The 12,206-nt window shown below is 40.7% G+C and overlaps 1 protein-coding gene and 1 pseudogene across 1 annotated transcript; both read left to right on the forward strand.

Moving 5' to 3' along the window:
- Positions 1-428: 428 nt before the first annotated feature.
- On the forward strand, positions 429-3,694 carry LOC102618745 (malate dehydrogenase, mitochondrial-like; annotated as a pseudogene).
- Positions 3,695-4,569: 875 nt separating this feature from the next.
- Positions 4,570-7,433, forward strand: LOC102618467 (GDSL esterase/lipase At5g45910). Its single transcript, XM_006467609.4, has 5 exons — positions 4,570-4,930; positions 5,029-5,250; positions 5,336-5,484; positions 6,253-6,526; positions 6,854-7,433. The coding sequence occupies exons 1-5, from the start codon at positions 4,699-4,701 to the stop codon at positions 7,063-7,065; spliced, it is 1,089 nt and encodes a 362-aa protein (XP_006467672.1). The 5' UTR covers positions 4,570-4,698; the 3' UTR covers positions 7,066-7,433.
- The last annotated feature ends 4,773 nt before the right edge of the window (positions 7,434-12,206 follow it).

Genomic DNA, 12,206 nt, shown 5'->3' on the forward strand with positions numbered 1-12,206 from the left:
TTACATAATGATGTGATTGGTGCCTTCGTTAGATAATAATCTAAGAATTGCACCTAATATCTTTAAACATGCTTCTAATTAAATAACAGTTGAGTTTTTAGGAGCAACTCATAGGTGGAATGTAAATTAGCATACACTATAATAATATAGTATCTTAAAGTTGTGTATTTTTTATTTTTAGTTTGTTTTTATTTTAGTTATTTAAGAAAAATTTTATTAGAAAATAACTATTCATACAAACATATATGTATATTTGTGTGTGTGTGTGTAAAAATTTTAATTTAAACTTACAATTTAGAATAAAATCTAGTGTAGATTTACGGCGTCTTAAATTGACCTTTAAATTTTATTTTATGGCTGAAACTGACGATACTTACGTACTCCGCGAAAAGAGAACCACTGCTTTATTTATTTGTTTCCTTTTTTTTTTTCTAAAAAAGAAAAGAATTAAATTAAAGGCATAACTAAGCTTAGCCTAGCTTTTATTATTCTCTCATCACGATCACAGTCTCGTAGTCGTTTCTGCTGTAAACGAAAGGAAGAAATGAAGACAGCAGCATTGTTGAGATGTGGCGGAGCAGCTTTGAGAAGTAGTGGAGCTCCATCACCTTCGCATCAGGTAGGCATATCACACTACTCGTACACGACGGCTGCACAGCCAGAGCGCAAGGTGGCGATCTTGGGTGCAGCCATTGGCCCTCCTCATGAAACTCAACCCTCTGGTCTCCTCTCTCTCGCTTTATGATATCGCCAACACTCCTGGGGTCGCCGCTGATGTCAGCCACATCAATTCTCCCGCCCAGGTTCGTGTCAATTTTGCTGATCCAAGTTGTCTTTAGTTTTGATAACATTTATGGTTCAAGTTGATACCATCTTTCTATCTATAACATATGGATATCCAATATTTTTTTTTTTGCTGGGAGTTTAATGCTGTAATATGCCCATTTCTTAACCACGTGGGCTTCCGTAATTTGTTAGGTTGAGGGGTATGCAGGTGAAGAACAACTTGGTAAAGCATTGGAAGGTTCCGATGTTGTTATTATTCCTGCTGGTGTTCCAAGAAAGCCGGGAATGACTCGTGATGATCTCTTCAATAGCAATGCGGGTATAGTCAAATCTTTATGCACTGCCATTGCCAACTACTGTCCTCATGTGAGTTCCTCACCTTGTTTCTTTTTTGTTTTAATTGGCTTATTGGTGTTGGCTCCCGCTCCCGCTCCCTTGTTGATTGGATAGGATTGGATACATTGATGGTTTTCATTTGGGATCGTTTTAGGCACTGGTTAATATGATAAGCAATCCAGTGAACTCCACAGTGCCAATTGCTGCTGAGGTTTTCAAGAAGGCTGGAACCTATGATGAGAAGAAGCTTTTTGGTGTGACTACACTTGATGTTGTTAGAGCTAAAACATTTTACGCTGGGAAGGTTAATGTACCTGTTGCTGGTATGCTTAATTATGTCTTAATATTACAGGTCGTTTGATTGTTCATTTGTCTGCCTGCCTGCCATTTTAGTTGACAGAGAATTTTTAAAATAGGGAAGACATTTGGTGTTCAGGAGAAATTTTTTTGATGTGATTCATGAAACCGTGCGCAAAACCTGCAGAATAGATGCTATTCTCCATTTGCTGTTTTAATAAATTTAAGAAAACCAGTTACCTTGTCTTCCTGCTTTGTGATGGTACAGTCAATTGATTTAATCTGTTTTAAACATCATATGGAATGCTGACTCCAGCTTTTGTTTTGGATGCCAATTCCTATTGGTCTTCCAGTATCGATGCCACAGTCACTTTCATACTTTAAGGTCATCAGGCAATGGTGCTTCCCTAGTGCTTTACTTATAAATGAAGTCCCTAGATTTAGACTAACATGCTTTTATTTCTTAGGGATTGTCAATAATCCTTGATCTGAGTTCTGATTTGATATTTTGCCCTGTCTCTACTTGCTGCAGAGGTTAATGTGCCAGTGATTGGAGGTCATGCCGGCGTAACTATTCTTCCTCTCTTCTCTCAAGTACCTCTCTCCTCCCCCACTTTTCACCTTACTTCTTAAATTTTATAAGATAAATTTGGCATTTTTGTTAGCTGTGATGTTAAATTCTTTTGTTTCACTGAACAATAAATAGGCCACCCCCAAATCCAACAATCTATCAGATGAAGAAATCAAGGCTCTTACTAAGAGAACTCAGGATGGAGGGACAGAGGTTGTTGAAGCTAAGGCTGGAAAGGGATCTGCGACACTATCAATGGCGTAAGTCTGGATACTTGTCTGTTCTGTTTCTGTAAAAGTACTAGATTTCTATTTTGATAATTTAAGTAGCTGTTAGGTCTTGCCTCTTTGGTGACTTTTCTTGAGTTAAAAAGGGGGAAAAAAATAGGTTCAAGTCTTAAACAAAGGTTTTGTTTGATAGAAAATTTCATTAGAAAACCAAATTTGCAGTAAAATTTGTGGCACAAAAGCATTTGCGTTCAACCATTATTGTTGGCTCAGCTGCTTGTTTGGAATTATTTGAGCAGAAAATGTACAGTTCTGTCCCAGCTCCATGTTTATGGTCATAATCTAATGATGGATGGTCTGAAAATATTACCCATTTAATTATCAACAGTTAGTACTGCTGCATGGCTTTTTCAGCGGAATGAACAGAGGAACTTCAATGAGGTTTAACAAAGACTTGCATGATATCCCCATCCCCACCCCTACTGTTAGGCACAGAAATACTATGCAAAGTTTTTTATTTGTCTCACTCTTGAGGTATTCAAACACACTCACGTTCATCTCCAGTGATTCTGGACTGGTTTGTTTGTGCCTCTGACATTAGGTTTTTCTTTTCTTGTATGTTGCAGCTATGCTGGAGCGGTTTTTGCAGATGCCTGCCTGAAGGGGCTTAATGGAGTTCCAGATATTGTTGAATGCACATTTGTGCAATCAAGTGTCACTGAGTTACCTTTCTTTGCTTCCAAGGTGATTGAATTTGAGTTGTTGAATTTTTTCTTGCTTGTTGGTTTATTTTATTTTTTGCCTCAAATTGACAAGCATGGTTTGGATCTTCGGTTTATTGTGACCATTGGTGCATGTGATGGTTGTGGTCAATTGATTGATCATGTCTCTGTGTGTGCGTAATGGTATTACTCTGGGTCACCTAGACACCTGAGCTTCTATTTAAAACTATTTTATCTGCCCGTATACAATGAATTTGCAATATTGATGAGAAGTACAGCTGTGTCATGAATGTTATATCCTTCAGAAAATGACATTAGTGGCCATTATTAATTGGAAAGAGTCAGTCCTGAGTTAAGCTATTGGATTATGTTGCAGATGGCAGTATCTTCTCATATTTGTGTCTCTCTTGTGTGCCGCAGGTTAGGCTGGGGAAGAATGGTGCGGACGAAGTCCTTGGGCTGGGTCCACTTTCTGACTATGAAAAGCAAGGTCTTGAAAGTCTCAAACCGGAGCTCAAGGCATCCATTGAGAAGGGAATTCAGTTCGCGAACCGAAGTTAGTTCGTAAAATTATGATAATTTTAGGGGCAATACTTCTTTGTGCTGCACAGCTTCTCAGTTCTGATCTTCCATAAGAGAGCATCATATGCTTTTGTATAATCCTTGCTGCTGGAGTTGCAAAACCAGCTTGAATGTATTGCCAATTGAACTTTGGACTGAGGGATCCCATTAATAATATTCTCAGGCTTCTTGTTTGTAGCCTTCTAGTAGTATGTTAAATGCATTAATTCATTCAAATTTGATGTATCTTGTTCAATCAAAATGGGTTGAACTTCTTACAATAATTTAAATTGTGTCGATATGAAACTTTAAATTTGCGTGAGTGTTTAAATTCATACATAGCCGATATCCTTTTGTTTAATCCCCAAAATTGGGCATATTAAAGAGATTGTGATTAGTTGGCGTAGTTGCGAGGTTACCTCAATTTTTTTTTAGCAAAGCTCAGTGATATTTCTTGGTAAGTAGGACCGAGTGCAAACGCCACAACTTGATTAGGGGCCCAATAAATATATACAAATTAATGCCATATTTATTGTTATTTTTTCTTTCTAACCAATTACAGTTGAACATTTCAGCTACCAAAATTAATTAGTTCACACTGTAGATTGAATCACAAGAAATGAGAGTGAAAACGAAAAGCGAACGGGCATTTTGAGTTGGCTGAACCAGCATGGCCGTATGGGTACTTGCTTACTCATGGGAAAGAAAGCAATCGCCAATCATTAGAATTGCCGGTTCATCGACAGCTACGCTTGTGTCAATCTTGTGTTGTCGCAAGCCTTTTCGACATATAAAAGCGACTGCAACAACTAATAAAACTGAGTCAGTAATTTAATGCACAATTACGTATAGTAATGTAATGATGTGTGTGTGCGCGTTACATGTATATTATTTGATTACTAAGTATGGTTAAACAATAATTTAATCATCACCCGCTAATTGCTACGTGTGCTGAGGTCATTACTTAATAATAACATAGAAATTTTCAAATACCTGTAGTTTGGATCTAGCATTTTACCGGCAAACCCTACGGCAGCATGCACAAATTTTAATGGGACGCAAATTCTGGTCGATTTTGGAGTACACAATTAAAGCTCAACAGTGCACAGTCTATATATGCGGACAGGCCACAAACTAAAACGGGTCCATCAGTTATCAACTACTCTTCGAAATTATCTCTATATTTATCATATTAGCCATGAAATTTTTTCATCTCGTCTTTGCTTTGTGTTTGTTGAGGTCAGTTTCAACAAGTCATTTAAAGTATCATGCAATATTCAACTTTGGTGATTCTTTGAGTGACACCGGCAATTTTCTTGTTTCCGGTGCCCTCGCATTTCCAGTTATCGGAAAACTCCCTTATGGCGAAACCTTCTTTCGACACGCAACCGGTCGGTGCTCGGATGGACGACTTGTCATTGATTTTATGGGTACGCTTATCTATCCCTCATCATCTCGTTTATAAACTAACTTATACATATGATGTTAAAATAAGTGTGTACTTAACTACATCATGATATTACTGTAGCTGAGGCATTTCGGTTGCCATACTTGCCACCATATCTAGCATTAAAAGAAGGTCAAAATTTTAAACATGGGGTGAATTTTGCTGTTGCTGGTGCTACTGCACTTCGATCAGCGATTTTCTATAAGCAAAAAATTGGATCTCGTTTATGGACGAATGATTCATTGAGTGTTCAGATCGATTGGTTTAAGAAGCTCAAGTCCTCAATTTGCTCTACTAGAAAAGGTGACAATTACTAAAACCTACACTTCACTTTAATTTCTTTTTTTAATTTTTTAATTTTTATAACTTCTTTGTTATATTGTCACAGATTGTGAGACCTACTTCAAAAAATCGCTATTTTTCGTGGGAGAGATTGGTGGAAATGACTATAATTATCGTGCGTTTGTTGGTGAAAGCATTAATCAACTTCGAGCATCCGTGCCTCTCGTTGTTAAAGCCATTACTAATGCCACCCGTGTATGTTACGCGAATCTTCAATCTCTTTTGGAACCTTTTCTAAACACACAAGAGATTTCGAAATAAAAAAAGGTCATTTTTGTCATACTATAAGCCACTGAATTAAAGGATCTAAGAGCATAGACCAACTATGTTGGTTTTCCTTGTCCACCAAAGTTTTAACTTTACTAATCATCCAATCTATTAGAGATAATTTTGAGAATAAAATTCACAACGTTCATTGAATTTCTTTGAAGTAAGATAAATCAACTTGCTATGCGAGTAACAACATTTAAATCCTCATATTAATTACATTTAGAATACTGATATAGTTTATCTATTTACAGTGAATGAATTCCTAGGAAGTAGGAATAAATGAAATACCCCTTTTGGATCCACTTATGATGTGAGATTTCTAATTTTAAATATCATTGTCATTTTCACATGTTTATTATGAATGATCAACATTTAACTAGAGTTTATATTTTTATCTGTTAACAATCACCTATGAATTTTATTATGAAGAATGGCTTTGATTATATGAGAATCTTAAGTACTTTCATATATATCTGCTCAAAATTACATATAATGGTAATTTTGATTATTCCGATCATAGTTGGGTTGAGGGCTTATATGATATAATTATTTTCTTTTTTTTAATTAAAAAAAAGCGCCTAATTACTCAGGCTTGCGCAGTTTCATGTAGATAATTGACATGGTTAATTGATTACCCTAATATTAGTTTGGTTAATTCTTAATTATCATTTTGGTCGCAATATTATGTGATAGTTGTTGATAGAGGAAGGTGCGGTGGAGCTGGTGGTGCCGGGGAATTTCCCAATCGGATGCTCGGCTGTGTACTTGACCTTATTCCAGAGCCTCAACGAAATGGACTACGATCGAAATGGGTGCTTGAAGGCACCAAATGCTTTTGCTAGATATCACAACACTATGCTCAAGGCCGAGTTACACAAGTTGAGACAAAAATACCCACATGCTAATATAATTTACGCCGACTACTATGGTGCTGCCATGCGTTTCTATCATGCACCTGGACATTACGGTCAGTTAATTGCCACTCTCAATTCAACAAGTTTAATAAAGAGCTTGTTTTTTACGCATGCTGAGGCCTGAATTGATTTGTTATCTGTGCAACTTCTAAAACTTAATTACGGTTCTATCTTGATTTTGATGCAAAGAAACAATTTTACAACAAAGCCCAGCATTTATTTGGTCCATTAATGCTTGGAGTAACGAGGACCACTATAAATGTAGGTGATATAAACAACTGTAAACAATTAAGCGTGAAGAAAGAGTAAATGATGAGTTGACATACATTTTGGATCATAATATATAATTAAGGCTTGGTTACTAACTATTCTTGATGCAGGATTCTCCAACGGGGCAGTGAAAGCTTGTTGCGGAGGGGGCGGACCATACAATTTCAATAATTCAGCGAGGTGTGGTCACACTGGATCGAGAGCCTGTGAGAATCCATCTACTCATGCAAATTGGGATGGAATCCACTTAACAGAGGCTGCTTATCGCCATGTTGCCAATGGTTTAATTCATGGCCCTTTTGCTACTCCATCTCTTCTCTGAGACCTTGACATATTAATTCAATTGGTTTGATTCCTGTCCTGGTGTTGAAAACAGTGACACGACAGTTAAATAAGGGAGATTACTCAACGCCTGCCATTGGTCAATCTTTTGAACCAAAGGCTTCTCAATGTTTTACCTACCAACTACATCACGATGTTAAATTAATGTTAATAGTGAAAAAAAATGAAAAAAAAAAACTTTTATTTGGGTTCTATAAAGAGTGTGACAGACACACACCTGATCAGAAAGAGATTTTAGAGTATCTTTGTTGTGCTATAGTTATTTAATATACGTATAACTTGTGTATATGAATTAAATATAACTACTAATTACATGATATTTTTTAAAATAAATATATATCACACATATATTAAGTCGGTTTAGTACAATAGAGATACTTTATAATTTCTCTAAACAATACACTCATAATTAACATCCTTGACATTATTAAGCATAACCATTTATTTATTTTAATTTTACTTTTATTGATTACTAATTTCATCAATTATTAAATAATACCAAACATTTCAATAAATGTTCCAATATTTTTATTCAAGTTCAAAAAAAATTTTATGTAACAGTAAAAGGCCATCAAAACAATTAAATAATGGCCTGGCAATGAAGGTCATCATATTTATTTTTTCTTAATAGTTTTATAAAAATTTACATTAAGAATTTAGATCTAATGTTATTTTTTATATAATCTTCTACTATGGGTAATTGGGTATATTTAAAACAACATACATATTAAATTTTAAATATAAATAAATTTTTTTATCCAGTTACAAATTACACCAATAGTAAAAGCTTAGCTCATGGAAAAGTCTTTGCATTTAGCGGTGTCCATTATTAATTTGCACACACCGGTAGTGCATTTATGAGGTTCCAGAGTCAAGATAATCATATCCTTCACATTGGACTTGTGAAGACGTTTCAACTCCCCCTTGGTCGAAAATAAAGCAGCATGTTTTTTTTTTGAAAGGAGGAAATTTCATTAAACAGCCAAGGAATCACATAACCAGGGAGGAGGAATAAAACTCCACTCTCTCGAACTTGATATAGAACTTTTCACCTGAGTAACAGCGTGGGCAGCAGAGTTCGCAGATCTACGAACAAAAGAGAACGTCACTTCTCCTAAGGACTGAGCCAAGGCTCTACAATCAGCAATAATAGAGCCAAAACCATTTGGATAATCAAACTTATCATGTAAAGCATTAAAGACTAGTAAGCTATCCATTTCTAACATAACAGACTTAAAATGGAATTTCTTAAGCCAGCTGAGGGCCTCCTTAACACCTAGAGCTTCAGCTTCACGAGGATCAAATCTACCGGGGAGGGAATTGCTTTTTGCCGCAATAAAATCACCTCCAGCTGAGCGAATTACAGCCCCAAAGCTAATCAACCCTCTTGATCTAACTAGAGCAGCAACAACATTGCACTTGTGCCACCCAGAACTAGGCTTTTCCTAGCAAACAGAACCTTGAGCTAAAGAATCATGCACTGGAGGGGGAAAAAAACCACTCATACGAGCTTGCTGCCAAAAGAATAAGCTTTGTCCAGCCACATTCACCATTGACTGGACCCTCCCATTGACACCTTTCCAAACCTTGTTATTTCTATTCAACCACAGGCCCCAACAAATCATAGCAGCCAAACTACATTCATCAAGATTACAACGGCCTAACAACTCCTCCAACCATTGATCAAAGTGCAAACAAGTCCCATTGAAACCAATTACAGAGGAAATCTAGCAGGATTTAGCAAAATGGCAAGTCACCAGGATATGAAAAATGGATTCTGAGGAAGAATGACAAAGAGGGCATAGTGTTTGGACCTCAACTCGACGTTGCAGCAGGTTATCTGAAGTGGGGATGACATTCGCCATAGCTCGCCAGAGGAAGTTCTTTACTTTTGCAGGAACAGGGAGCTGCCATAATTTACGCCAAGCGCTGTTGCAGGGGGGAGAGAGCATTGAGTCTAGCATTCTATAGCAGCTTCTAACCATGTACAACCCTTTGGAGTCAGGCAGCCAATACCAGGTATCAACATCCCACCTTGAGCCGAGAGGGATTCGGAAGATAAGATCACGGTCCCTGCTGTTGAAGATGTCTGCCACCACATCATAGTCCCATTTACACTGGTTAGGCACCATGAGGCTGTCAACTGTTGCAGAGGTGATATTTGCTGGAATGGTCGAGGAGATGAAGCCGTTGTCCTTGTTTGGCAGCCAAGGGGCACTTCCAATAACAGTTTGCCGACCCCCCCAATTTGGATACGACTACCTCGAATAATGGTTGGATGAGCAGTCAAAATAGAACGCCAAACATACCTAGGGTTGCTTCCCAGACGAGCCTCCGCAAACGAGGTGTTGGGGTAGTACCTAACCTTGAAAAGGCGAGCTACCAAAATATTGGGGTTGGTTAGGAGACGCCAGCCTTGTTTACCGAGCATTGCAACATTGAACACATGCAATCTTTTAAATCTTATGCCCCCATGAGTCTTTGGTTTACACATCCTCTCCCATTTCATCCATATGATGCCACCATTGCCCGGCCCTTTTCTGCCCCACCAAAAGGAGTTCATCATCCGCTCTAACTCTCTATAAAGCTCCATGGGCAAGAGGTAAATGTTCATTGCATAGATGGGCAACACTTGAGCTACTGTTTTTAGGAGAATTTCTTTACCTGCACGAGACAGCAGCTTTTGGTTCCACTTTTGCAATCGCTTCCAAACTCTCTCTCGAATGTATCTAAAAACAGCTGACTTACTTCGGACACGGCGGACGCGTTCGGTCGGGTTCGGGCAGGTACGGTCGGCGGCGGGGGTGCCCAGGGGGCTATAGCGCACGGCCTCGGGGGCTGCAAAGAAGGGGTCGTAACTCATGATCGGGCCTCCGATTCCATTTCTGTTTTGTCCCACAGAACCAGCGATCCGGGGGCATCGGGATGGGGGGGTAGCCTCGCGGCGGTTTGAACGGCGAAAAATGAGCAAGATCGGGGGCCGCTTAGTAGGTTTTGCCGGTTTCGGCCGTAACTCATGATCCGAGCCTCCGATTCCATTTCCGTTTGGTCCTACGAGACCAACGGTTCGGGGGTATCGGGATGGGGGGGTAGCCACGCGGCGGTTTGAACTCCGAAAAATGGGTAAGATCAGGGCCGTTTGGCCGGGTTTGCCAGTTTCGGCCCCCTAGGGGCGGTTCTTGCCCCAGGGGGGACCGTGGGGCGGGATCGGCACACTGCGAACGCGTTCGGTTGGGTTCAGACGTGTGCGGTCGGCGGCGGGGGCGCCCGGGGGCCATAGCGCACGGCCTCGGGGGCCGCAAAGAATGAGTCGTAACTCATGATCGAGACCTCCGATTCCGTTTCCGTTTCGTCCCACGGGACCAGCGGTCCGGGGTATTGGGATGAGGGAGGTAGCCGCGCGGCGGTTTGAACGCCGAAAAATGGGCAAGATCCCGGGCTACTTAGTAGGTTTTGCCGGTTTCGGCCATAACTCATGATCCGGGCCTCCGATTTCGTTTCTGTTTCATCTCACGGGACCAGCGGCCCAAGGGCATCGGGATGGGGGGGTAGCTGCTCGGCGGTTTGAATGCCAAAAATGGTAAGATCGGGGCCGTTTGGCCGGTTTTTTCGGTTTCGGCCCCTCGAGGGGCGGCGGTTCGTGCCCCAGGGGGGACCGCGGGGCGGGATCGGCACACGGTGGACGCGTTCGGTCGGGTTCGGGCAGGTGCGGTCGGCGGCGGGGGCGCCGGGGGCCTATAGCGCACATCCTCGGGGGCCGCAAAGAAGGGGTCGTAACTCATGATCGAGGCCTCTGATTCCGTTTCTGTTTCATCCCATGGGACCAGCGGTGCAGGGGCATCGGGATGGGGTGGTAGCCGCGCGGCGGTTTGAACACCGAAAAATGGGCAAGATCGGGGGCCGCTAGTAGGTTTTGTCGGTCTCTGCCGTAACTCATGATCGGGGCCTCCGATTTCGTTTCTGTTTCGTCCCACGGGACCAGCGGTCCAGGGGCATCGGGATGGGGTGGTAGCCGCGCGGCGGTTTGAACACCGAAAAATGGGCAAGATCGGGGCCGCTAGTAGGTTTTTCCGGTTTCGGCCGTAACTCATGATCGGGGCCTTCGATTCCGTTTCTGTTTCGTCCCACGGGACCAGTAGCCCAGGGGCATCGGGATGGGGGGTAGCCGGGCGACGGTTTGAATGCCGAAAAATGAGTAAGATCGGGGCCGTAAACACGCATATCCCAGAACCTGTTGCTACCAAAAGTACTCTATCGTGCTTGTCAGTGAGATAAGGCAGAGCAGCAAAGTGCACCTGTCGAACCCACCCAGAGAAGAGAAAGCATTGCACTAGCAACTCCTGCGATCTCTGAGCAAAAGTGTTAATATCTCTGTCGTCCTTAAAAGTAAGCACCAGGGTGTGTATAAGTCAGGCAACTGAGGAAACTTCACAACTGCTATGTATACCACGAAGGTTTTCAAGAAGGGATTGATTGGAAAAGTCACCCAAGACCTGCCCAACTTTGATCTGCCAGCTTGAACGCCTGAATCATGCCAAGAAGGTGAAAAAAAGGAACAAGTTCAAGTCTACCGGTCATACATCACTGCACTTACACTTGACACCTAGCGTAATGATTAACGGCTCGTCTCACTGTGGCCTTGTCTTGAATTCTCACGAAAAGGTTTTGAATTGATTCTTGGAATAGTAAGTATAGATAGAAAAAATATTTTTAAATATCTTTTCAATGATAAATTTTAGAAATGATGGGGGAAAAGCTTCATCGTCGAGAGAAAACAGCTTGGATCACCGGCTAAGGCTCTAAAATGACCCATTAGTGATAAATGAGGTAGAAATGCAAATACAGGCAGGAGGTTTGCCTAGAAGTAGCTCGAAGCTCCAAATCGAGTAGCATGAGCAACTTATTGAAAAGATATACATAAATATTTTTCTATTTAATTACCTTACTATTCCAAGAATCAATACAAAACCTTTTCATGAGAATTCAAGAGAAGGCCACGTCGAGACAAACTCTTTATCATTAAGATAGTTGTCAAGTGGAAGTGCAGTGACATATGCAGCTAGAGCATCCTAACAGAGTGGTAAACTTGAACCTATCATTGACGGAAAACAGTCCAGATTA

This window comes from Citrus sinensis, chromosome 2 (genome assembly GCF_022201045.2).
Source record: "Citrus sinensis cultivar Valencia sweet orange chromosome 2, DVS_A1.0, whole genome shotgun sequence".
NCBI lineage: Eukaryota > Viridiplantae > Streptophyta > Magnoliopsida > Sapindales > Rutaceae > Citrus > Citrus sinensis.

What these genes read in the sequence shown, in the direction of transcription:
- LOC102618467 (XM_006467609.4), top strand. Translation starts at nt 4,699, where the DNA reads ATGAAATTTTTTCATCTCGTCTTTGCTTTGTGTTTGTTGAGGTCAGTT. An exon ending in AATTTGCTCTACTAGAAAAG is followed by an intron (nt 5,251 to 5,335) that starts GTGACAATTACT and finishes ATATTGTCACAG; the next exon opens with ATTGTGAGACCTACTTCAAA. An exon ending in CCATTACTAATGCCACCCGT is followed by an intron (nt 5,485 to 6,252) that starts GTATGTTACGCG and finishes ATTATGTGATAG; the next exon opens with TTGTTGATAGAGGAAGGTGC.